This window comes from Heterodontus francisci, chromosome 14, assembly GCF_036365525.1.
Source record: "Heterodontus francisci isolate sHetFra1 chromosome 14, sHetFra1.hap1, whole genome shotgun sequence".
Lineage (NCBI taxonomy): Eukaryota > Metazoa > Chordata > Chondrichthyes > Heterodontiformes > Heterodontidae > Heterodontus > Heterodontus francisci.
In genome coordinates, this window is record NC_090384.1 from 33,218,054 (window position 1) to 33,244,363 (window position 26,310).

The 26,310-nt window shown below is 42.0% G+C and overlaps 1 protein-coding gene across 5 annotated transcripts in view; it reads right to left on the reverse strand.

Annotated features, from left to right (window-relative positions):
• The window catches only part of LOC137376960 (activating molecule in BECN1-regulated autophagy protein 1-like), a 577,540-nt gene that overhangs the window by 165,445 nt on the left and 385,785 nt on the right, over window positions 1–26,310 (reverse strand). For all 5 annotated transcript variants that reach the window (XM_068045969.1, XM_068045971.1, XM_068045970.1 and 2 more), the window contains 2 exons: window positions 18,962–19,150; window positions 12,614–12,768 (listed from right to left, as the gene is read on the reverse strand). In XM_068045969.1, coding sequence (XP_067902070.1) covers window positions 12,614–12,768; window positions 18,962–19,150 — 344 coding nt within the window. The remainder of the gene's footprint in view (window positions 1–12,613; window positions 12,769–18,961; window positions 19,151–26,310) is intronic.

The following is a 26,310-nucleotide window of genomic DNA, read 5'->3' on the forward strand; positions in this document are numbered from 1 at the left end:
ACTCTTCCTATCTCACTTTTAAAAGCCTCCCACTTGCTGGATGTCCCTTTACCTGTAAAAAGCCTCTCCCAATCAACTTTTGAGAGTTCCTGTCTGATGCCATCGAAATTAGCCTTCCCCCAATTTAGGAGTTCAACTTGAGGACCAGTCCTATCCTTTTCCATAACTATCTTGAAGCTAATAGAGTTATGGTCACTGGTCCCAAAGTGCTCCCCCACTGACACATCAACCACCTGCCCAGCTGAGTTGAGCCCCTTCTCTAGTAGGGCCATCCACATACTGCTTCAGAAAATTATCCTGGACACACTTAACAAATTCTTCCCCATCTGATCCCTTAACACTAAGGCAGTCCCAGTCAATATTAGGGAATTTAAAATCACCTACTATTACAACCCTATAATTCCTGCACCTATCTGTGATTTCCCTACATATATGCTCCTCCAATTCCCTCTGACTATTGGGTGGGGCCTATTGTATAATCCCATCAAAGTGATCACCCCTTTCTTATTTCTAAATTCTACCCATATGGCCTCTCTGGACGTTCCCCCTGGGATATCCTCTCTAAGTACTGCCGTGATGTCCTCCCTAATCAATAGTGCAACTCCCCCTCCTCTCTTACCTCCATCTCTGAGACGCCGGAAGCATCAGTACCCTGGAACATTGAGCTGCCAGTCCTGCCCATCCCTCAACCACGTTTCCGTAATAGCTACAATATCACAATCCCATGTACCGATCCATGCTGAGTTCATCTGCCTTACCTGTAAAGCTTCTTGCATTGAAGTAAATGCAGTTTCGCCTACCAGACCTTCCACGCTCCCTGTCCAGCCCCTGCCAGGCCTGCCTACTGGACTTGCTTGCTTTAACCTCTCCATTTACTTCAACTATCTCATTGGAGACACTACTACTTTGGGTCCCACCCCCCCTGCCAGACTAGTTGAAACCCTCCCGAGTAGTACTAGCTAACCTCCCCGCAAGGATATTGGTTACCTTCCAGTTCAGATGCAACCCATCCCTCTTGTACAGGTCACCTACATGATCCAAGTAGCTGAAGCCCTCCTGCCTACACCAGCTCTTTAGCCTGGCATTCATTTGCCTTATCCTCCTATTCCTTCCCTCACTAGCACGTGGCACAGGGAGTAATCCTAAGATTACAACCCTCGAGGTCCTGCTTTTTAACCTTCTGCCTAACTCCCTATATTTACTTTGCAGGACCTCATCTCTCTTCCTGCCTATGTTGTTAGTACCAATATGGACCACGACCTCTGGCTGCTCACCCTCCCCTTTCAGAATACCGTGTGCCCGCTCAAGAGACATCGTTGACCCTGGCACCAGGGAGACAACACACCATCCTGGATTCTCGCTCGCGGCCACAGAAACGCCTATCTGTGCCCCTGACTGTACGGTCCCCTATCACTACCACTCACCTACACTTAGACCTTCCCTGCTGTACAACAGAACCAGTCGTGGTGCCATTGACCTGGCTGCTGCTGCTTTCCCCTGAGAGGCCATCCCCCCAACAGTATCCAAAACAGCATACTTGTTATTGAGGGCAATAGCTACAGGGGACTCCTGCATTACCTGCCTGCACCTCCTGGCAGTCACCCATCTATCTGGTTGAACCTGCGGTGTGACCATCTCCCTGAAACTCCTAACTATGATACTTTCTGACTCCTGTATGCTCCTCAGTGAGTCCAAGTGCCGTTCCAACTGATCCATGCGATCTGAAAGGAGCTGCAGCTGGACACACTTCCTGCAAACATAGTCGTCAGGGATATTTGACTTCTCCCTGATCTCCCACATTTCACAGGAGGAGCATACTACCCCACTGACTGCCATTTCCACCCCTCGCGTTACTTCTGGCTTAAAAGAAAGAAATATTGGGAATAAAAAAAAACTAAGCCTTACCTGGTCAATACCCTCCTCACTGAAGCCTGACGTACACCAAAGCCCGCACTTTGACCTTACTAGCAGCGCTGCAACCTCGCAGCCCCTCCCAAAGATGGCTTCTCTTGGATCTTTAATCGCGCTTTCGGATTTTACCTCAGGGAAGAAGCCGCTGTTGATATGAGTCGCTGACTCCGGGAATCTCCAACTCGGGGCTCTGCCGATCTCGGGCCTGTAACCAGTCCTCGGGCCCACACACCCGCCCCGCGCCTTTGCGATGTCCCCGGGTGTGCAGCACCGGGCTAATCTCCGACTGCAACCCCGCGCTGTGTCCTGGCCGAGGTGGGTAGGTCTCTCCGCGGGCCCCGGAAACTCCTGCTGTTGGTGAAGCCCGACTACTGGCTGTCTGCAGGTAGTCCGGTGCTGGCTCCCCGGTGCTGATGGTAGTGTCAGTGCGGGAAGCCTCTCCGCTACGCCAGGGACCAGAGTGTGGAGACAGCACCGGGGCTGCTCCAAGCGGTGGACAAATGTTTGTCTTGGAACCAGCAACTAGGCTTCACACGTCCCCAGAGAGAGCGAGAGAGAGAGACCAACCTCTGGCTTCTGCCCAGATTCAGTCACTGGCTTGTCTGCTTTGTCCAAGGGAAAACTCCCAGCTTTCAGAGATGGACAGATGATCACATGACTGCCTCAGTATATTGTCTGGAACCTTCTAATGAGATTCAGGTTTTGGAATTTCAGTCCCTTAGGTCTCAGGATGTTACCGTTTACACCTGGAAGGGTTGGCCCTTTCAAGTAATGTGCCATGATGGCTTTGAATGTCCTGCTAATGAAAGCAATCTCCTGTGGTTCACTCAATAGAGCAAACCATTGTCTTGGGTACAGGCTCATCAGACATGTGAGTCCTCTTTGAGGCCTTGGGATGTGTAAGGTGTTTAATTGCAAATTACGGTGGCCATCTTTAAAAAAAGTTAACAGTGGAATTGCAGCTCTTTCAGTTTCATTACAAGTTTAATGTCGGTTTCCAATCGATGAATTAAAAAATCCCCCTTTGGCATAGAAAGTTTTCTTGACAACTGAATGACACACTAGATATGCAACACCCATGCTGTTCTGCCTTTGCTGAAAATATTCAGATGAAATCACATTTTGGTCAGCAAGAAGTAGCAGAGTTGCCATATTTATAATCCCTTTCTTGGGTCATCCAAGGACCACCAAAATATCCGTAACATTTCATCAGCTGTTTTTGGTTTTATTCCACTGGATATCTCCTGGCACTGGAGAATGGTGGCAGATTTGGAAAATCAATGTTGCAGCATATTCATTTGTCAAAAGTTCAAACTCCTCGAAACAGGAGTAGGCCATTGAGCCTGTTCTGTCATTCAATGAGATAATGGCAGATCTTCACATACCCGTCTGTGCCCCATATCTTTCCTACATTACAACAGTGCCTACACTTCAAAAGTAATTCATTGGCTGCAAAGTGCTTTGAGACGTCCGATGGTCATGAAAGGTGCTATATAAATGCAATTCTTTCTTCCTCTCTTAATACCATTGGTTAACATCTATCAAAATCAGACTTAAAATTTACAACTGATCTAGCATCAATTGCCATTTGCAGAACAGAGTACCAAACATCTACCACCCTTTGTGCGTAGAAGTGCTTCCTAATTTCACTCCTGTACGTTCTGGCTCTAAATTTTAGACTATGCCCTCTAGTCTTAGTCTGCACAACAAGTGGAAATGGTTTCTCTCTATCTACCCTATCAGTTCCCATTAATACCTTGAAAACTTTAATTAAATCACCCCATACCCTTCTAAATCCCAGGGAATGCAACCTTGGTTTGGTGAAAGACACCTCATGACATCAGCTGTGGCTCAGCTGGTAGCACTCTTGCATCTCAGTCAGGAGGATGTGGGTTCAAGTTCGACCCCAGGACTGGAGCACAAAAATCAAACCTGACACTCCAGTGCAGAACTCCCTTAGTATTTGGAGGTGTTGTCTTTTGGATGAGACATTAAACTGAGGCCCCATCTGCCCTCTGAAGTGGATGTAAAATATCTCATGGCACTATTTCGAAGAGGAGCAGGGGAGTTCCCCAAGTGTCCTATACTATATTTATCCCACAAACATAAAAACAGATTATCTGTTTGTGGAAGCTTGCTATACGCAAAGTGGTTGCCGCATTTCCTACATTACAATAGTGACTACAAAGCACTTTGGACATCCTGAGGTTGTGAGGGTGCTATATAAATAAGTCTGTCTTTTTTTCTGGTTTGTGCAATCTGTCTTTGCAACTTAACCTTGGAATCAAGGCATCATTCTGGTAAACTTATGCTGCACTGCCTCTATGGGGGATATATCCTTCCAAAGGTGTGATATCCAGAACTGCTCACAGTATTCCAGGTGTGGCCTAGCATTCCATTTGCCTTTTTGATTATTTTCTGTACCTCTTCATGGCCTTTTAATGATCAATGTACAGGGACCCCCAAGACTGTCTGGACCTCCACTGTTTCCAGCTTCTCACCATTTATAAAGTACACTATTGCATATATTTTTTAGGTCCAAAGTGGATGAACCCATGAACCCTACAATGAAATCCATTTGCCACAGTTCTGCCCATTCACTTAATCTATCAATATCTCTTTGCAATTTTATGTTTCCATCTACACTACTTACAATACCACCTATCTTTGTGTCCTTGGCACATTCAGACATGTGGCTATCTTTCCCATCATCCAAGCTGTTAATAAATATGGTGAATAGTTGATGCCCAAACATGGATCTTTGTGGGACATCACTAGTTACATCCTGCCAATTAGGATATCTGCCTATTATTTCTAACCTCTGGTTGAGTGGCAGGAAACAATTTCTTAACCAGGTCAATAATTTGCCTTCAATTCTGCGAGCTAATAGTCTTGAAGAGAGACTTTGTCACATGCCTTCTGTAAGTCCCTATAGTTAACATCCCTAGAAATTCACCTGTCCACTACTTTAGTCACCACTCCAAATAATTCAATCAAATGCATCAGGAATGACCTACCCTTTACAAATCTAACCTGGTTCTCTCTGATCAACTGAGAATTTTCAAGGTGTTCAGTCACACTATCTTAATTATTTCCTGACAACAGATCTTAGGCTACCTGCTCTCTAATTCCCTGGTTTCCCTCTCTCACCTTTCTTAAATAGCTTGATGACTTGATGGCATGCTCAATTTTCCAATCTAAAAGAATGGTCCCCGAATCGAGAGAACTTTACAAGATTATAAGTTAGGGTATCTGCAATGTTCTCACCTACTTCCTTTAAAACCCTGGGATGGAAACCATCTGGTCCTGGGGATTCATTGCTTTTTAGTGCCATTGGCTTCGCCATTTCTGTTATTTTGGGTTTGTTAATTCGGGTGAGTCCATATCCTTATTCAATATTAGTTTCCTTGGGATGACCAGCAGGCTGATCTCTCTACTGTAAAAACTGATTCAAAGTAATTCTTCAACATGTCTGCAATTTCCTTATTTTCATTGACAGTTTCACAATTAATGGTTTTCAAGAGGCCCACATTGCTCCTGAGCACCCTCTTTTCCCTTAAATAATTGTAAAAAAAAATGTTAATTTTGATATCCTTTTGCAAATTTCTTTTCATACTCCTTTTCTGTAGCTTACTATCTATTGCGTCACCCTTTGCTCTTCGTATCTCTCCTATTCAACAGGTTCTTTGCTTTTTTTAAAGATATTTTATGCTTTTTCTTTTAGTCTTATGTTCTCTCTCACCTCTTTACTTGCCCATGGCTGTTTTTTTTTGGCAAATAGAGCTCTTGTCCCTTCGGGTCATAAACCGTTTCTGTATCACATTACATTTTTTTTTGAATACTTTCCACTGATAACCTATTTTTTTTCCCCCATTAACAGATTTTCCCACTTTACTGTGAACAGTCTCTGTCTCATCGCATTGAAGTCAGCCTCATCTATATATGGATCTCAGGAGCTGCTTTGTGTTTCTAACTTTCAAACAACACTTTCAGCCTGATCATATTATGATCACTATTAGATAATTGTTCATGTGCCGTTTGGCTTTTGAACTAAATCTAATATAGCATGCCACCCTGTTAGTTCAAAATAATGCTTCCACCTGGAATCGAACCAGGGAACTTGCACATGCGAGGAGAACTTGATGACCACTCAGTACAAAACCTCAAAGTTTGAACACCAGTTCAAGATCAGAAGTTGAGGTTAAAGTGGGAGCTTGCCAGGAATTTGAACCGAAGACGTCCCACACATTTTAGTCAACTAAATCAAACTGTGAATCAAAGCCTCAGAGCAACAAGTCAAACCCAATTCACACGACACCTCTGCTCATTGACACCGTTACAGACAAATATGCGGCAAAGTGGCGCAGTGGTTAGCACCGCAGCCTCACAGCTCTAGCGACCCGGGTTCAATTCTGGGTACTGCCTGTGTGGAGTTTGCAAGTTCTCCCTGTGTCTGCGTGGGTTTCATCCGGGTGCTCCGGTTTCCTCCCACATGCCAAAGACTTGCAGCTTGATAGGTAAATTGGCCATTATAAATTGCCCCTAGTATAGGTAGGTGGTAGGGAAATATAGGGACAGGTGGGGATGTGGTAGGAATATGGAATTAGTGTAGGATTAGTATAAATGGGTGGTTGATGGTCAGCATAGACTCGGTGGGCCGAAGGGCCTGTTTCAGTGCTGTTATCTCTAAATAAACAAATAAATAAAATAAAGCATACTTTTGTTCATCTAAGTTGGTACTGCACAAGCTATCTCACTGGTATTGCCACATGAAAATTGAAAGAGGTTAGAAAAGTTCTCAGAATGCATCCTATGCGCCTTGCACATCTATACAGGTAGTAGAAATTAATCTGCCTTCTATTTTAGCACACTGCCACCAAAGCGGGCATAGGTGCCAAAAAAAGGAGAAAACACTGGTCAGATAGCAAAGTAGATAAGATTCTGAAGGAAAGTTGGTTTCTAATGAATTAACATGTTTCCAAGTGGCCCTTGGAGATTAGAGCTACCTTCAGTTTTTGACATTTAAGAAGGAAACTTTAAATTTTTCAGCCAAGTGTGGATTCTTTTCATTCACATTCTATAATGCAGATTGCACTTTTATTTATTTGTTCATGGGACATGGGCATCGCTGGTAAGACCGGCAATTATTGCCCATCCCTAATTCCCCTCGAGAAAGGTGCGGGTCAGCTGCCTTCATGAACCAGTGCAATCCATGTGGTCTTGGTTTACCCACAGTGCTGTTCAGTGGGGAGTTCCAGAATTTTGATCCAGCAAATGATGACAGTATATTTCCAAGTCAGGGTGGTGGATGACTTGAAGGGAAACTTGCAGGTGATGGTGTTCCCAAGGGCATGCTACCCTTGACCTTCTGGGCAGTAGAGGTCGTGGGTTTGGAAGTTGCTGTCAAAGGAGGCTTGGCGAGTTGCTGCAGGGCATCTTGCGGATGATACACACTGCAGCCACAGTGTGTCGGTGGTGAAGCGAGTGAATGTTTGAAGTGGTAATTGGGGTGTCAGTCAAGCGGCTGTTTTGTCCTGGACAGTGTCAAGCTTCTTGAATGGTATTGGAGCTGCACTCATCTAGACAAGTGGAGATTATTCCATCACACTCCTGACTTGCGTCTTGTAGATAGTGGAAAGGCTTTGAGGAGTCAGGAGGCAAGTTGCTTGCTACAGGACACTCAGCCTCCGCCCTGCCCCTGTAGCCATAGTATTTATGTGACTGGTTTAGTTAAGTTTTTGGTCAATGCTGTCCCTAGGATGTTGATAGTGGGGATTTGGTGATGGTAATCCCATTGAAAGTCATGGGGAGGTGGTTAGACTCTCAACAAAGAATAAAAGAACAAAGAACGGTACAGCACAGGAACAGGCCATTCAGACCTCCATGCCTGCGCCGATCTTGATGCCTGCCTAAACTAACACCTTCTGCACTTCCGGGGCCCATATCCCTCTATTCCCTTCCTATTCATGTATTTGTCAAGATGTCTCTTAAACGTTGCTATCGTATCTGCTTCCACCACCTCGCCTGGCAGCAGGTTCCAGGCACTCACCACCCTCTGTGTAAAAAACATGCCTCGCACATCCCCTCTAAACTTTGCCCCTCGCACCTTAAACTTATGTCCCCTAGTAACTGACCACCCTGGGAAGAGTCAGTTACTATCCACTCTGTCCATGCCGCTCATAACTTTGTAAGCCTCTATCATGTCGCCCCTCCACCTCCGTCGTTCCAGTGAAAACAATCCGAGTATTTCCAACCTCTCCTCATAGCGAATGCCCTCCAGACCAGGCAACATCCTGGTAAACCTCCTCTGTACCCTCTCCAAAGCCTCCACGTCCTTCTGGTAGTGTGGTGACCAGAGTTGCACACAATATTCTAAGTGTGGCCTAACTAAGGTTCTGTACAGCTGCAACATGACTTGCCAATTTTTATACTCTATGCCCTGACCGATGAAGGCAAGCATGCCATATGCCTTCTTGACTACCTTATCCACCTGCGTTGCCATTTTCAGTGACCTGTGGCCCAGATCTCTCTGCCTGTCAATACTCGTAAGGGTTCTGCCATTTACTGTATACCTCCCACCTGCATTAGACCTTCCAAAATACATTACCTCACATTTGTCCGGATTAAACTCCATCTGCCATTTCTCCGCCCAAGTCTCCAACCGATCTATATCCTGCTGTATCCTCTGACAATCCTCATCACTGTCCGCAACTCCACCAACCTTTGTGTCGTCCGCAAACTTACTAATCAGACCAGCTACATTTTCCTCCAAATCATTTATATATACTACAAACAGCAAAGGTCCCAGCACTGATCCCTGCGGAACACCACTAGTCACATCCCTCCATTCAGAAAAACACCCATCCACTGATACCCCCTTGTCTTCTATGACCGAGCCAGTTCTGTATCCATCTTGCCAGCTCATGTGATCCCATGTGACTTCACCTTTTGTACCAGTCTGCCATGCGGGACCTTGTCAAAGGCTTTACTGAAGTCCATATAGATAACATCCACTGCCCTTCCTTCATCAATCATCTTCGTCACTTCCTCAAAAAACTCAATCAAATTAATAAGACACGTTGAAGATGGTCAGTGCTTGGCACTTGTATGGCAGAAACGTTACTCGTCACTTATTAGCCCAAGCGAGAATGTTGTCCAGGTCTTGCTGCATACGGACATGGGCTGCATCATTATCTGAGGAGACACGAATGGTGCTGAACAGTATGCAATCAACAACGGACATCTCCAGCTCTGACATGGAGGGAAGGTCACTGATGAAGTAGCTGAAGATGGTTGGGCCTAGGGCACTACCCTGAGGAACTCCTGCAGTGATGTCCTGGGGCTGAGATGATTGGCTTCCAACAACCACGAAATCTTTCTTTGTGCTAGTTTTCACTCCCAACCAGTGGCGAGTTTCCACACCACCACCAACCGCCCCCCCCCTCCCCACTGACTTCAATTTTACTAGCGCTCCTTGATGCCACACTCAGTCAAATGCTGCCTTGCCTGTCAAAGGCAGTCACTCTCACTTCACCTCTGGAATTCAGCTCTTGTATCCATGTTTAGACTAAGGCAGTATGTAATGAGGTCAGGAGCTAAGGGCCCTGGCAGAAACCAAACTGAAAGCAAGTTAGTGATGAGTAAGTTCCACCTGATAGCACAGTCACTTCTGTCACTTTACTAACTATTGAGTAGAATGATGGGGCTATAATTGGGCAGATTGGATTTGTCCTGCTTTTTGTGGACAGGGCATACCTGGCCAACTTTCCACATTGTTGGGTAGATGCCAATGTTATAGCTGTACTCTAACAGCTTGACTTGAGGCACAACTTGTTCTCAGGCACGAATCTTCAGCAGTACACCTGAAATGTTGTTAGCGCCCATAGCCTTTGCTGCATACAGTGCATTCAGCCATTTCTTGACACCACGTACAGTGAGCTGAATTAGCTGAAGTCTGGCATCTGTGGGTGGCTTGATGCCACACAAGGTTAAATGTGGGTAACCATTACAGATTAAGGTTGAGAAATAGCGAAAAAATCCATTTTACGCAAAAGAATCACTTACATTTATTTTTAGTTCTGCAGTTAAATCCTAGAATTTAAAAAAACTGCAACTATCGCTGAAGGACAGTATTTGCAAGGCTGAAACTGTCATCATATAAAAGAACCTTCGATAGTTCTAATCTTCTCAAAGATACATCTATATAATTATTCTTTTGTGTACACGGAAATAGATAAGGTAATTCATGTTATGTCCTGCGAGTTATGATTATTGGAATTCACTGCCTGAACGCAGATTCAGTAATATCTTTCAAAACAGAATTCAATAAATACTTGAATGGGAAAAGTTTGTAGGGCTATGGGGAAACAGCAGGGAAGTGTGACTAATTGGATAGCTCTTTCAAAGAGCTGGGAAAGGGTACAATGGACTGAATGGCCATTCTATGATCTACAGCAGACAACTGAACAAGTAACGAGAGGAGGAGCTCATGAACATCCCCATCCTCAATAATGACAGAACCCAGCATGTGAGTGCAAAAGACAAGATCAAAGTGTTTACTATTCAGCCAGAACTGCTAAGTGGATGATCCATCTTGGCCTCTTCTTGAAGTGTCCCCACCATCACAGAAAGACTTACATTTTTTAAGAAAGCAAGATTGTATTTATATAGCACCTTTCACAACCACAGGACATCCCAACACACTTCACTATCAATGAAGCAATTTTGAAGTGCAGTCACCGTTTCCATATCACAACAGTGATTACACTTCCAAAGTACCAATGCTATGAAGGAATCCGACCATAATAAGGGGTTATAAGGTTAAACGAGTCATTTTCAGGACTGATTTGCCTGGAAGGTTTAAAAAAAAAGATTTCATTGGCATGCCTGTAACATGTCGCTGTAGTCAAGGACCCTAACACGGTGTAGTCAAGGACGCAGCATTATTGCTCCTCATAAGAGCACAATAGCAGGTTCTGAAAAAACATTATCACTGAATCTTATCACAACCTAACAATGGATGACATTATTTTCTATGGATGCAGTTAACTTACCTGTCAACTGGATCTGGGAAACTGAGTTATAATCTTCAAACGCTATTATGTAGTTAGGAAGCTTTACTATCCTGTTAGTTTTAGAGGTATTGATCAATATCTGTGCTCACAGCTTCCTGCTAACGCAGCCTTTCATTAGAAATTAAATAAAGTAGATTTCAACTAGAAATTGACAGTTATACAGCATTATTTAGGTAATAGAATGGAATGAACCTACTCGCAAGAGAGGTAACACCCCCATAAGTCCAAAAAAACAGTTATGTGGCTTAGAAACAGTATAAATATTGGAATCACAGCGTGGATCATTAGAATCGCTGGATTCATTCCAGCCTTTCTCACCGTAAAGATAGGATGTACTGTGGTGCGGCTACGACAGTTCTCTCTTTAATTGAGATAGAGGTGCCTCGCTAAACTCTGCAGCTTTCTACTCAGGGATTTGAGGTAAATGCTGCTTTAAATGTTGATGGATATCTTAAATACTATTCTTTCACAGCAATCGTACTTTGGAAGTGCAATCACTGTTGTAATACGGGAACAGTGACTGCACTGCAAAATTGCTTAATTGACTGTGAAGTCTGTTGGGATGTCCTGTGGTTGTGAAAGACGCTATAAAAATGTAAGTCTTTCTGTGATGGTGGGGACCTCAAGAAGAGGCCAAGATGGATCATCACTTAGCAGTTCTGGCTGAATAGCAAACACTTTGTTCTTGTCTTTTGCACTCACATACTGGGCTCTGTTGTTATTGAGGATGGGGATGCTCACGAACCCCTCCTCTGGTTACTTGTTAAATTGTCTGCTGTAGATCATAGAATGACCATTCAGCCCATTGTGCCTTTCCCAGCTCTTTGAAAGAGCTGTCCAATTATCCCCACTTCCCTGCTCTTTTATTTAGATTATTTAGACTTAAAATTTAGACTTAACATTTAGAAGATTATACTTTTTTTTCCTAGAACTATTGACGTGCAATTGTTTTACCCATAAAAATGTGAATTACAAATTTGGTTTTTCAATAAACTTTTATATAATTTAGAAAATATATTGTCCCATACAGTCTTCTGCATCTCAACTCGAGAACCTATCTCTGTACACTGTTTAGTGGGGAGGTATGTTATTGAGGAGAGATGCCTGGACCCTTATAATATCCAGATTGGTATAATCTGGCTAAAACTTGTTAAAAAGGCTACCTGGAGGACAGTAATACCTTCAGCTGGTTCCTTTCCTTGGAGGAGAGTTAGATCAGTTCTTCAAACCCATTCAAGTGTCTGTGAGATCTGTCTTTCTCAACCTTAAGTAAGAGCGATCATCTGTGGAGTACGCCTGATCCGGGATGGTCCCAAAAAGGGGCTGGACTATAATCCGCTTCATTGCCAGTACTAGTTTAAACTAATATGCTATGTCAGTTGTATACTTCGTTAAGTGAAGAACATGACTGTTGAATTGCTGCATTGAAGTCAGCAAGACTTTTCCTGTATGTCAACCAATCTCCACTGGGAAGAATGCAGCAATAACTCAAACAAAAGCCTAATTGCTACAACATACAAGTCAGTCAATCAATACAATAAAACTTGCTTTTATCAGAAGACAAGATGATCCTTGCAGTTTTACCTTTTGCCAACAAGGCATTAAATAGCTAACATAGTAACACTCACCCTCATTGAGGTTTCTCCACCATGGGGTTGCTGCAATCGGAAGACTTGTGCCACCATATGTTCAGTGGAAGGGTGCAGCAGGATGCGGCGGGAGGCCAGGCCAACCATCACATACTTGCCCATCGGAGACAAACTGACTGAAATAGCATTCGGGCCTGAGGGGAGGAGTTAATAAAAAAGACAGTTTAGCTCTAGCTGACGAGTAGTCTTTTAAACAATCATTCTTCCTATAGGCCAGACTATGTTGCCTTTGAGTTTCTTAAGCTGCATCCCTTGTGTGCCCCATAAGATGTTATTTTTAATATTGGGTAAAAATCCTTTGAAACACAATCTGCTTTACAAAAAGCAAAATACAACATATAAATTCACTGGTTATAGCAGCAAGTTAGAGCAGCCTCAGAAGACCAATGGCTAAGAAATGTTCAGTGCATTAGAAACAGGAGTTAGAAGTTGCACTTATGTTCCTCACACTTTTTCCCCATTCTATTACCAGTCATTCCAACTTCCCAATAATGATGATTCAAGTGTAAAAGCATGACACAACAGAACCAAGATCAAAATATTGATATGAAAAGGATAAGCCATAATGTCAGACCTAAAATGACATCAATAATGCATGCTGTGAATAAGACAAATAGATTTACAACAGCATAGATTCAACAACTGTAGCTTGATCAAGGAATATGTTTAAAACACATACGAAGAGAATTTTTGAGTCTGTATCCACATTATCCACATATTTTTTTGCTCTCCGTGAATTTCTGTATGCTCCTTTTGTACCCTTTGTTTTTTTAAACTGAAGCTCGGCCCATGGGCCGTATCCTTGTGATGACTGTTAAGGGAAAATTACAGATCTAATAGTATAAACTTCTGAACAGGAGCACTGTGCCAGTGATTGCCCCAGGTGGATGAGTAAATTATCCGAAACTATGAAGAACCTTAGAGAATTTAAATCATTCACCAGCACAGTTAGATTTAGGGATAGCTTATTCTTAAACAACTTGCTTTGTAAGTGGAGCAAGCACAAATATTCTGCTTGCACTATCACTGTCTTATTCTCTTTTAGCAGATTGTCTTCTAGTGCTACAAGAAACCCATCAGGATCCCTAATACAACTAAACCAGCTGCCATGAAGTTCCAAAAGTAGTATTGAAAAGTAGCCATGTCTCTTTCAAAGTGATTGAGGGAAAATGCAATTTTATAAAAACAATAAACCACAACTAGCTCTCACCAAAAGGAACCGTATGTAGTCACATATATTGTCTTTATATGACATGGACTGTGGCTGGCCATGATGATATAACCAATGTAAGAAATATATTTTTGGGAATAAGTCCATGATGGGTCTCACTGTTGGCAATCAGGGCTTTCCACTGTGGACAGAGGATACTGAATGAAGAGGAAATAAAAATCCAGATCGAAGGTAAATCCTGAAAAAGCAGACCTTGATTTAGACCAATATAATTTCCAATAGAACAATCAGTGATTACTGCAATAGTTATACATCCAAAATGGAATATTTGTTCAATATTTTATCAAAGCATCCCAGAAAGCATGGATATACTTTTCTTCATGAAGTACAAAGTACAATTCACAAGTGCATTTCTCACCTAATACACTACATCACAGTTGTTGAGTGACTAAATTGAACCAATTATATCTTGGGTTTGTGTTGCAAATGTCCTCAGTACTCCCGCTTAGATCTAGCCACTCACTAGATTAGTATTTCTGCAGCTGTCAAATTTACTCTCTCCTCCCAGAAGGTGCCAATTCACATTACGTGATGGTACTACTGGTGCGAGCAGCCTTCAAGTACCACACTCAAGTACCTATTCTACATTTATGAATCTAAACGAGTTCTGACAGGCTCTTTAATCAAAAGGCATCTCTGGATAGCAATCATCATCAGATCAGTGGCTGAATTCCACTCCCCCACCACCCCCAGTCATCTAACTTGAAATCAGTGGACTCAACACTGACCAGGAATCGAACCAGGGATCCTTTTGGTCCTCTTCGGATTCACCATCAAAACACCTAAAACTTTACTTGTTCTTGATTATAAATAAATTAGATTAAATTAATGAGCCTGTGGCTTAGTTTTTCTTCCAATTATTGCCACTCTTGTTCAGTTTGGATAAGTCTGGGATGAGCGCCAGTGAACTCGTAAAATAAATATACAGAAAACCCTATTTTTTCTCTTCAGTGCCTCGAAGAACTAACTACTTATAGTGTTAGTGCACTGTGAGGCCTGCCACTTGGCAAAAGCGTTTACAAAAGATATTCACTTTTGCCAAGTTGATGAGTGCAGAAAGTTGACGAGGACAGGCAGGCAGGCTTTCTTTCAAAATTGCTCAGTTGACAAACCAGCTGCCATCCAGGAAACCAATGCAGGTTAATGATAAAAACAAATTGTTTTGCTTAGATAGATAAACTTGTGAAGATGACATTCCAGAATGGAGACGGACAGAAGAGGTTGTAGTAAATCCCTGTATTACAATGCATTTTCTACATATTGGTCAAATGCTCAAAATCTTAAATATACAGCCTACATTTTAATGCAAAAACTGCCCACCACTTTTAGTTGAACGTCTTCATTAAATATCATAGATAAGAAAGGAGCACCATTGACACTGAATCAATTACAACATAATTTCAGTACCAAGAAGCAATTTAAATTTAATAATAAAATGGAAGGGAAGCACTGAGATTTTATAATCTTCGAAAACATATTTTATTAAAAAAGATTAAGAATTTAAAATAACTACCAGGAGGTTGGAAACATGCTCTTGTTCCATTTCGACAGAAGGCACAGCTGCACTACGAGGTACTACAACAGCACATTATTTAGAAGTGCTTCTATCATTCCATCTGGGTGTCAGAAACTAGTCATATTTTGTAGTCTTAAATATCAATAGTTACATAGAAACACTCAACAACTTGTATTTATATAGCACCTTTCATGTAATCAAACATCACAAGGTGCTTCAGGAGCATTAGCAAACAGAATTAGACAATGAGCCGTATCAGGAGATATTAGTGCAAACAAGGTAAGTTTTAAGGAGTGTAGGTTTAAAGGAGGAAAGAGAGGCTGAGAGGTTCAGGGAGGGAATTACAGATCTTAGGACCTTGGTAGAGCGATTAAAATCTGGGATGCTTGAGGGGCCAGAATTCGAGAAGTGCAGATATCTCAAAGGGTGTGGGGCTAAGGAAGATTACAGTGATATGGAGGGCGAGGTCATGGAGAGTTTTGGAAACAAGGATGAGAATTTTAAAATCGAGGTATTGCTCAACCAGGAGCCAACATACGTCAGCAAGCACAGGGCTGATGGGTGAACTGGACTTGGTGCGAGCTAGGACTTGGGCGGGCGCGTTCTCGACGTCCTCAGCTTTACGGAGGGTAGAATGCAGGATGGCAGCCAGGCATGCGGCTAATAAACTCCGATAACCAGTGGTTGGAGTATACAGCAGATTTAGTCAAAGATTCTTCTTCGAATGGATATCCAGTCAGAACTCATTTTTTCCAAATGTTTGGTTCTCTGTTCAGAGAAACACAGTTCAAAATAATCCCAGAATTTAACAAAACTAATTTTATACATACACCAACTTTTACATTAGCATTAGTGAATGGAAGAAAATATGCCTAAATGTTGTTTTAGAAAACATTTTCTGCTTCTCAGTTCCCTTTATATTTGCAGCCCATCTTAACAAAGTCATTTAATGTCAGGTTGGAAAAAAATATGGCGTCAGTTTTTTTGTTTTATGTGACATTTGTGTTCTCATCAAGATGTAGGAAGTTTAATCATTTTAATAGGTTTAATAATAGGTAAAGGTTTTATAAGAACATGAGAAATAGAAGTAGGAGTAGGCCATTCAGCCCCAAGCCAGCTCTGCCATTCAATAAGATCATGGCTGATCTGATTGCGACTTTAACTCCACTTTCCTGCCGGCCCCCCACAACCCTCGACTCCTTTGTCGATCAAAAATTTGTCTAACTCAGCCTTGAATATATTCAATGACCTAGCCTCCACTGCTCCCTGGAGAAAAGAACTCCAAAGATTAACGGCCCTCAGAGAAGAAATTCCTGCTCTTCCCCATCTTAAATGGGAGATTCCTTATTTTGAAACTGTGCCCCCTAGTTCTAGATTGCCCCACGAGGGGAAACATTCTCTCAGCATCTACCCTGTCAAGCCCCCACAGAATCGTACATGTTTCAATAAGATTCCCTCTCATTCTTCTAAACTCCAATGGGTATCGGCCCAGCCTGCTCTACCTTTTCTCATAAGATAACCCCTTCTTCGCAGCAACCAGCCTAGTGAACATTCTCTGAACTGCTTCCAATTTAAGTATACCCCTCCTTAAGCAAGGAGACCAAAACTGTACTCCAGGTGCAGTCTCACCAATGCCCTGTACAGTTGTAGCAAGACTTCCCTGCTTTTATACTCCCTCCTCCTTGCAATAAATGCCAACATTCCATTTGCCTTCCTAATTACTTGCTGTACCTGCATGCTAAATTTTTGTGATTCATGTACAAGGACACCCAGATCCCTCTGTACCACCGCATTCTGCAGCCTCTGTCCATTTGAATAATATTCTGCTTTTCTATTCTTCCCGTCAAATTGGGCAGCCTTATATTTTCCCACATTGTACTCCATCTGCCAATTTTTTGCCCACTCACTTAACCTATCTATATCTTTTTCGAGACACTTTGTGTCCTCTTCACAACTTGCTTTCCTACCTATCTGTGTATCGTCCACAAATTCGGCTATAGTACACTCCATCCCTTAAATCAAGTCATTAATATAGATTGTAAATAGTTGATCCCTGTGGCACTTAACTAGTTACAGTTTGGCAACCTGAAAAAGACCCATTTATCCCGACTCCCTGTTCTCTGTTAGTTTGCCAATCCTCTATCCTTGCTAACATATTACCCCAACACCATGAGCTCTTATGTAGTAACCTTTTATGTGGCACCTTATCTAATGCCTTTTGGAAATCCAAATACACTACATCTACTGGTTCCCCTTTATCCAACCTGCTTGTTACATCCTCAAAGAACTCTAATAAATTTGTCAAGCACAAAATAGGTTTAAAAATAAAGCTCTCAAAAATAAAGATTGTACATTTGCTACATTTACAGAACACAGATAACATTTTCACCTTTAGGAGCGTAGGAACAGGAGTAGGCCCATCAGCTCGAGTCTACTCTGCCATTCAATTAGATCATGGCTGATTTGTACCAGAACTGTATTTACCCTCTGTATTCCTTGATCGCCCTTACTCAACGAAAATGTATTGATAGCAGTCTTGAAAATTTCAATTGACCCAGCACCCACAGCATTTTGGGGGAATGAAATCCAGATTTCCATTACGGTTTGCATAAAAAAGTGCTTCCTTATTTGACTCCTAAACGGCCTACCCAAATTTTAGCATTACGCCCTTTTGTTCTGGATTCCCTCACCAGAGGAAAGAGTTTCTGGCTGTCTATCCTAGTGAATCCCAGAATTATTTTAAAAACACAACTTTTACCTCAAAATCCATCTTGCAGTCAGTGAAGATGCTAATTACTTCCAAATTTGGGCAGTTTTTATGCAATGAGCCCATACCCATGGGAACTGGATCAAGACTGCTCAGTCATTTCACCACTGTCCTTACAGCCAGTGAAGGCAAAAAAATGGTATAGAATGCAATAAATGTAAGTCCAGAAAGAGCCCACATGGCTCTTCACATCTTCACCAGTTTTTCTCCACATGACCCATATAGTCTAATCTCACTTTTCAGCTCGCTCCTCATACGCGTTAATATTCCTCTTTTTCAAGCCACAATATAATTTCTGTTATTAACTCTGCTCTGCAGCAGAGATTTTCACATTCAAATCGCTGAATCAGATTTTTTCTAACTCATCCATTTAACTCTCATTGTGATTATTTTGAACCAGTGCTCATTTGTAACTGTCTCAATGAATAGAAACAATCACTAGTTATTTTCTTATAACCTTTCATAATCTAGAAAACAGCTCTTAGGTAACCCCTTAAAAAGCTTGGACTTCTCTTCAATATTATAGCTCCATAATCGTTTCTATGATTATGGAGCTATTGTTTCTATAGCCTATGGGATGTCCAAACCTTAGCATCATTTATTTCACCGAGCCCCATAGTTATAGCTTTGAATTCGGAGACCTTTAATAAATATATTTGCTGTGAGTGGCAATTAGGTAAATTATTTTTATGAAGTACTGAAACTTTCCTTGAACTCTGCACAGAAGAAAAGGAAAGGACTAAACCATGGGTGATAGAATATTAAAAGTAAAAAAGGCTTGAAAAATTGTTGTATTCTTCACAATACACTTACCAAATCGCTTAGTGTACAGCATCTCCCCCAGGTTATGTGGAGCAAGGGAATATACTGCTAAGATGCCTTCATCTGGAAATCCACGCTGACTGCTGGGAATGAATGCAGCCAGAAGCTGTCCATCTGCTGAAATATCGCAGCTTGCATCATTGTAGATCTTGCAGTTTTGGACGAGGACATTCACCGAGGCTGAATATTGGGAAAAACAAAGACAAAAGATAGAAAAACAGAAAAGTTATGTCAAATAATTTTAAGCCAGTAAAAGCTTGATCTTTTCAAAAAAAAGTTTATACATATATATTTCATTTTTTTGATGCTTTAAAACTGTCAACTTGATCAAGCCTTGTGAATCCAAAAAAAAAAGACCAAAGGGAATATGATGGTTTCTGCATACGTTATAGAGTCAGAGTTATACAGCATGGAAACAGGCCCTTCGGCCCATTGTGTCCGTGCCGGCCATCAAGCAGCTACCTATTCTAGTCCCATTTTCCAGCACTTAGCCCGTAGCCTTGTATGCTATAGTCGTTTCAAGCACTCATCTAAATACTTCTTAAACGTTGAGGGTTCCTGCCTCTACCAGCCCTTCAGGCGGTGTGTTCCAGATTCCAACCACCCTCTGGGTGAAAAAAAATTTCCTCAAATCCCCTCTAAACCTCCTGCCCCTTACCTTAAATCTATACCCCCTGGTATTGACACCTCCGCTAAGGGAAAAGGTTTCTTCCTATCTTCTCTTCTCTTTGGCCTCCTTATCTCGAGAGACAATGGATAAGCGCCTGGAGGTGGTCAGTGGTGTGTGGAGCAGCACCTGGAGTGGCTATAAAGGCCAATTCTAAAGTGACAGGCTCTTCCACAGGTTCTGCAGAAAAATTTGTTTGTCGGCGCTGTTACACAGTTGGCTCTCCCCTTGCGCTTCTGTCTTTTTTCCTGCCAACTGCTAAGTCTTTTTGACTCGCCACACTTTAGCCCCGCCTTTATGGCTACCCCTCATAACATTGTATATCTCAATTAGGTTCCCCCTCAGCCTTCTCTGCTCTAAGGAAAACACCCCTCACCTATCAAGTCTCTCTTCATAGCTGAAATGCTCCAGGCCATGCAATATCCTGGTGAATCTGCTCTGCACCCTATCCAGTGCAACACATCCTTCCGATAGTGTGGCGACCAGAACTGCACAAAGTACTCCAGTTGTGGCCTAACTACTGTTTTATACAGTCCCATCATAACCTCCCTGCTCTTATATCCTATGCCTTGGTTAATAAAGGCAAGTATCCCATATGCCCTCCTAACCACCGTATCTACCTGCGCTGCTGCCTTCAGTGATCTATGGACAAATACACCAAGGTCCCTCTGACCCTCTATACTTCCTAGGGTTCTACCATCCATTGTATATGCCCTTGCCTTGTTAGTCCTCCCAAAATGCATCACCTCACATTTCTCAGGATTAAATTCCATTTGCCACTGCTCTGCCCATCTTACCAGCCTATCTATAACATCCTGTAATCGAAGGCTTTCCTCCTCACTATTTACAACACCACCAATTTTCGTGTCATCTGCGAGCTTACTGATCATACTTCCGATATTCATGTCTAAATCATTAATTTGCACTATAAACAGCAAGGGTCCCAGCACCGATCCCTGCGGTAAACCACTGGTCACAGGCTTCCAATCGCAAAAACAACCCTCGACCATTTCCCTCTGCCTCCTGCCACTAAGCCAATTTTGGATCCAATTTGCCAAATTGCCCTGGATCCCGTGGGCTCTTACCTTCTTGATCAATTTCCCATGCGGGACCTTATCAAAAGCCTTACTGAAGTCCATGTAGACTACATCAACTGCTTTACCCTCACCTGCACACCTAGTCACCTCCTCGAAAAATTCAATCAAATTTGTTAGACATTATCTGCCCCCTGACAAAGCTGTGCTGACTATCCTTGATTAATCCCTGCCTCTCCAAGTGGAAATTAATCCTGTCCTTCAGAATTTTTTCCAATCGTTTCTCTACCACTGATGTTAGACTCACTGGCCTGTAATTACCTGGTTTATCCCTGCTACCCTTCTTGAATAATGGTATCACATTTGCTGTCCTCCAGTCCTCTGGCCAGAGAGGATTTGAAAATTTGTGTCAGAACCCCTGCAATCTCCTCCTTTGCCTCACATAGCAGCCTGGGATACATCTCACCTGGGCCCGTGGATTTATCCACTTTTAAGCCCGCTAAAATCGCTAATACCTCCTCCCTTGCAATGCTAATTTGTTCAAGTATATCACAATCCCCCTCCCCTGATCTCCACACCTACATAGTTCTTCTCCATAGTGAACACAGATGAAAAGTAATCATTTAAAACCTCACCTACGTCCTCCGGTTCCAAACACAGATTGCCACTTTGGTCACTACTCTTTCCCTCTTGCCCTTAATATGCTTATAAAACGCCTTGGGATTTTCCTTTATCTGGCCCGCAAGTGTTTTTTCATGTCCCCTCTTCGCTCCCCTAATTATTTTTTTTAAGTACCCCCCTACACTTTGTATACTCCTCTAGAGCCTCTGCTGAATCTGCCATAAGTGTCCTTTTTTTCCTTATCCAATCCTCTATATCCTTGACATCCAGGGTTCCCTGGACTTGTTGGTCCTACCCTTCACCTTTATGTTAACATGTTGGCCCTGAACTCTCACTATTTCCTTTTTGAATGACTCCCACTGGTCTTATGTAGACTTTCCTACAAGCAGCTACTCCCAGTCCACTTTGGCCAGATTCTGATTTATCATATTGAAATTGTTAACACCCAAAATATCACCATTATATACAATCTGAACAGGAGTAACTTCCTTCAAATTTTTCAAGTATCTAAAAGTTAGAACATTTAAAGAACCATATAATGTTAATAATATTCTCTTAACAAAGCTTGTGCTGGTATTATGTTCGGAATTAAATGCCTTGGTATCCATTAAGAAAAATGCTCACACTAAGGAAAGCAATCGTTTCCAGTCAGGCTCATCATCAATCCCTCTCAGGTAAGATATAGCAAAACTTTGATGCAAAATAAAATTCCTTCTGTTCTGCCCAACAATTCAGTTAATCCCAACATGTACCTTGGCGTAGTGTGACTGTGTCAATTTCCATACCACTAATACCTGATATTGGGGAGACTACCATGTTGCTGCCTATTAAAATTTAGGTTGAGAGTAAATTTGTGCTGTGTGAAATTCACCAATTTCAGTGCAATTTAATTAAAAAAAATCATTGTTGCAAACCTGTCAATACTAGCTTTCTCCTGGACCCACTGAAAGTCTATTGCATCCATTGTAAAGGAGCTACACATTACTAATGCACGCTCTGATAACTAACTTTACCAACCTCCACAAATCTGTAATGAGGCTTGAATTAATATAATTTTCTGGACCACAATGTTCTGTTCAAACAATATAGTTGTGTGTGTTGGAGGTGCGTGAGGAGGACAAAATGCCTGTCTGAGGAGTTCAATTCCTTCACTCCCATGCTTCAATTAGCCAGTTCACAATAGAGTGGAATCTGTTCCACCAGTGAATGGTGTCAGTCTGGTGGGATGTACGCTCACACCGGTAATCTGCACTTAGAGTGTCAAATCTCAGTAAATCACTGTAGGGAAGTGCCAACCAGGCACTTCTCTGCAGGGCAGCATGGTTAAGTTATCTCAAGACAGTTTTAGAGTGGCACTATGGGATGCCCATCTGTCTTTTCAGCTGTGGACAATTTGGAAAAGATGGGAAAACAGCATATCAATTAGCCTGCAGGCCTCGTCTCAATTCGCAGAGTGCATGCTCGGAATGTATTCTTTTTCAATTTAAAAGATGCACTTTGCTTCCAGCTCAAGGTTAATTCCCATATCACATATTATACAGCACACACAGATGCAAACAACATATTCTTAAAGTGCACAGTGATGACACATAATGCATAAAGCATACCCAATAGTTTGTGATTAAAGAAAACACATTTACAACACTGACTGCCAAGTCAAATGTAAAAAGAATATCCACACTTTCTTTGGAAAATATTTTACATTATAAATGTAACTACATTCAAATTCAAGGATCAATCTTCCAACAACTGAAGCATTCAGCATGCCAAACATTTATGTTTAAAAAGGATTAAGAGAGCAAAATTCAATTTTTCAGTCTGATGCATGAAATGACATTCCAGTTGGTGGTCAGTGTGGTCCAGTAAAAGGTATTCTTTCAATTTTATTGGGGACACAGCAAGGAGATAGTGAGATCTACAGTTGCCTGGAAACAAAATGAAAATGCTGGTTGCCTTCATTTTGAAAACAAATTATAAGCTGCAGCCATATTTTTGGTTTAAAAAACCTGTCAAAGATATTTATCCATCTGGCTTTGCACATATTATACAATGGCACAGTTGTACTCTAATACCTGGGAAACATAAAACTCTTCTGATACAACACGACACTGCAACAGCAACCAGAAAAAGCACACATCAGCAAGTATCATTTTTAGTAATAACAGACTACATACAAAACTTATTTTTACTCATGTTTGATGCCTTCACATCAAAATATTCCCAAAATAAGAGGCCAGGGAGATGGCAACTCATTTTAAATTATCCTCTGATAACGCAGCATGTGCAAAAGCCCCCATCACTGACACTCATGGTCTAAGATTAAAATGTAACTGTGTGTAAACCAAAGGAACCAAAACCATGTCCATACTTCCAGCATATTGATTCAGCAACTTGCTTTGACACTTGGACTGCCTCAGAAGGATACTAACTGATCAAAATGGCTACCTAACTGATGGATACTTCCCTATTTCTCAAAGAGGAAGCTGGAAAGATGAATCCTAAAATTTAGAGCACACAATACTTGGCAAAATGTCTTGTCTTTCCACAGGCCAACTTACTCAGCGCACAGATCACAAATTGATGAATAATCACTCTCATTTTTTGGCACAAAGATTCTAAAAGATTCAGCATAAGAATCAGCTGATTGCACTCTCTGTTTTCTCCCTGCTTATTGCAACTACTAATTAGTTGCTTCAGTCCCTTCTCATTTCATGACACAGTTGGAAGCAGATGACTGCTTACTTACACACATTGGCAGTGCCTACAGCACTTGATATTTGATTCATTCAAAAAATCCAAAAACTGCGCCTCAGTAGATCCAAAATTCTTCCTACCAAGGTGCAATGCAGCTAATTTCTCAAGAAAGATGGGAAAGTGAATCCCAATCCTTTAGTGCAATGATGATTACCTTTTCCTCTTCAGCCTAGTTGTACGTTAAAAGCTGATTGAAATACTGCTTTGCAGTGACTGTTAGTTTATCACTGATTACTTAATATATGCATGCATTTCTTATCCTACTGGAATCATAAGTTGCGTCTGTTGACAGTCAGAGGAAGTTATCAATAAGATGAGCATATATGTTTCAATACAGACTACTGTGTTTAGAACATTAGAACATTACAGCGCAGTACAGGCCCTTCGGCCCTCGATGTTGCGCCGCTCATCTGACCTACACTATTCCATTTTCATCCATATGTCTATCCAATGACCACTTAAATGCCCTTAAAGTTGGCGAGTCTACTACTGTTGCAGGCAGGGCGTTCCACGCCCCTACTACTCTCTGCGTAAAGAAACTACCTCTGACATCTGTCCTATATCTTTCACCCCTCAACTTAAAGCTATGTCCCCTCGTGTTTGCCATCATCATCCGAGGAAAAAGACTCTCACTATCCACCCTATCTAACCCTCAGATTATCTTATATGTCTCTATTAAGTCACCTCTCCTCCTCCTTCTCTCTAACGAAAACAACCCCAAGTCCCTCAGCCTTTCCTCGTAAGACCTTCCTTCCATACCAGGCAACATCCTAGTAAATCTCCTCTGCACCCTTTCCAAAGCTTCCACATCCTTCCTATAATGCGGTGACCAGAACTGCACGCAATTCTCAAGGTGCGGCCTCACCAGAGTTTTGTACAGCTGCATCATGACCTCGTGGCTCCGAAACTCGATCCCCCTACTAATAAAAGCTAACACACCATATGCCTTCTTAACAGCCCTATTAACCTGGGTAGCAACTTTCAGGGATTTATGTACCTGGACACCAAGATCTCTCTGCTCATCTACACTACCAAGAATCTTCCCATTAGCCCAGTACTCTGCATTGCTGTTACTCCTTCCAAAGTGAATCACCTCACACTTCTCCGCATTAAACTCCATTTGCCATCTCTCAGCCCAGCTCTGCAGCCTATCTATGTCCCTCTGTACCCTACAACACCCTTCGACACTATCCACAACTCCACCGACCTTCGTGTCATCCGCAAATTTACTAACCCACCCTTCTACACCCTCATCCAGGTCATTTATAAAAATGAGAAACAGCAGTGGCCCCAAAACAGAACCTTGCGGTACACCACTAGTAACTAAACTCCAGGATGAACATTTGCCATCAACCACCACCCTCTGTCTTCTTTCAGCTAGCCAATTTCTGATCCAAAGCTCTAAATCACCTTCAACCCCATACTTCCGTATTTTCTGCAATAGCCTACCGTGGGGAACCTTATCAAACGCCTTACTGAAATCCATATACACCACATCCACTGCTTTACCCTCATCCACCTGTTTGGTCACCTTCTCGAAAAACTCAATAAGGTTTGTGAGGCACGACCTACCTTTCGCAAAACCGTGCTGACTATCGCTACAGAATACTACATTTTACTACAGAATACTGTGTTCAGTACAAGTGATCAATACAAAACCATAAAGCAAAAGACTTTTTTTAAACATTTGAGAAATGCTTTTAGTTATTACTGAAACCAGAAAATTGCCCTCCAAAAAGGTTCTGCAACTGGATAGATGTTTAGAAAATAATGAATTACTCCAATGGATTTCACAAAGTGATGCTGGGAATGGGAGTGGAGGGAAGTTGGTTCCCATTTGGCTGCATTGTATGTGGAGCATGCCTGCATTGCAGGGCATATGGTCAACTTACAGCAACCAGTGGTAGATCTTGGTTCCATGAAAAACCCATAATAATAAGTTAGCTGAGGCTGTAATTCCAATTCAAGTAGGTTGGGGCCAGAGGGGTGCTATGTGTGTATAATAAATAAATAAATAAATGCGAGAAACAGAGAGAAGAAAAATAAAAAAGTGAGAGTTTGAGAATAATTAAAAATGACTTTTTGTTTCTTTTTCTACATACCATGCTAGTGGATAACTCCAATAATACTTCAGGAAAGTAGCAAAGAGAAACAGCAGGCAATACTTCCTGTGGGCCCAACCAACCATTTAATTGAAAATGTTATGACCTTTACAACCATTAAAAAGAAAAAATACAACTGTATAATATAACTGGGATGGTTTA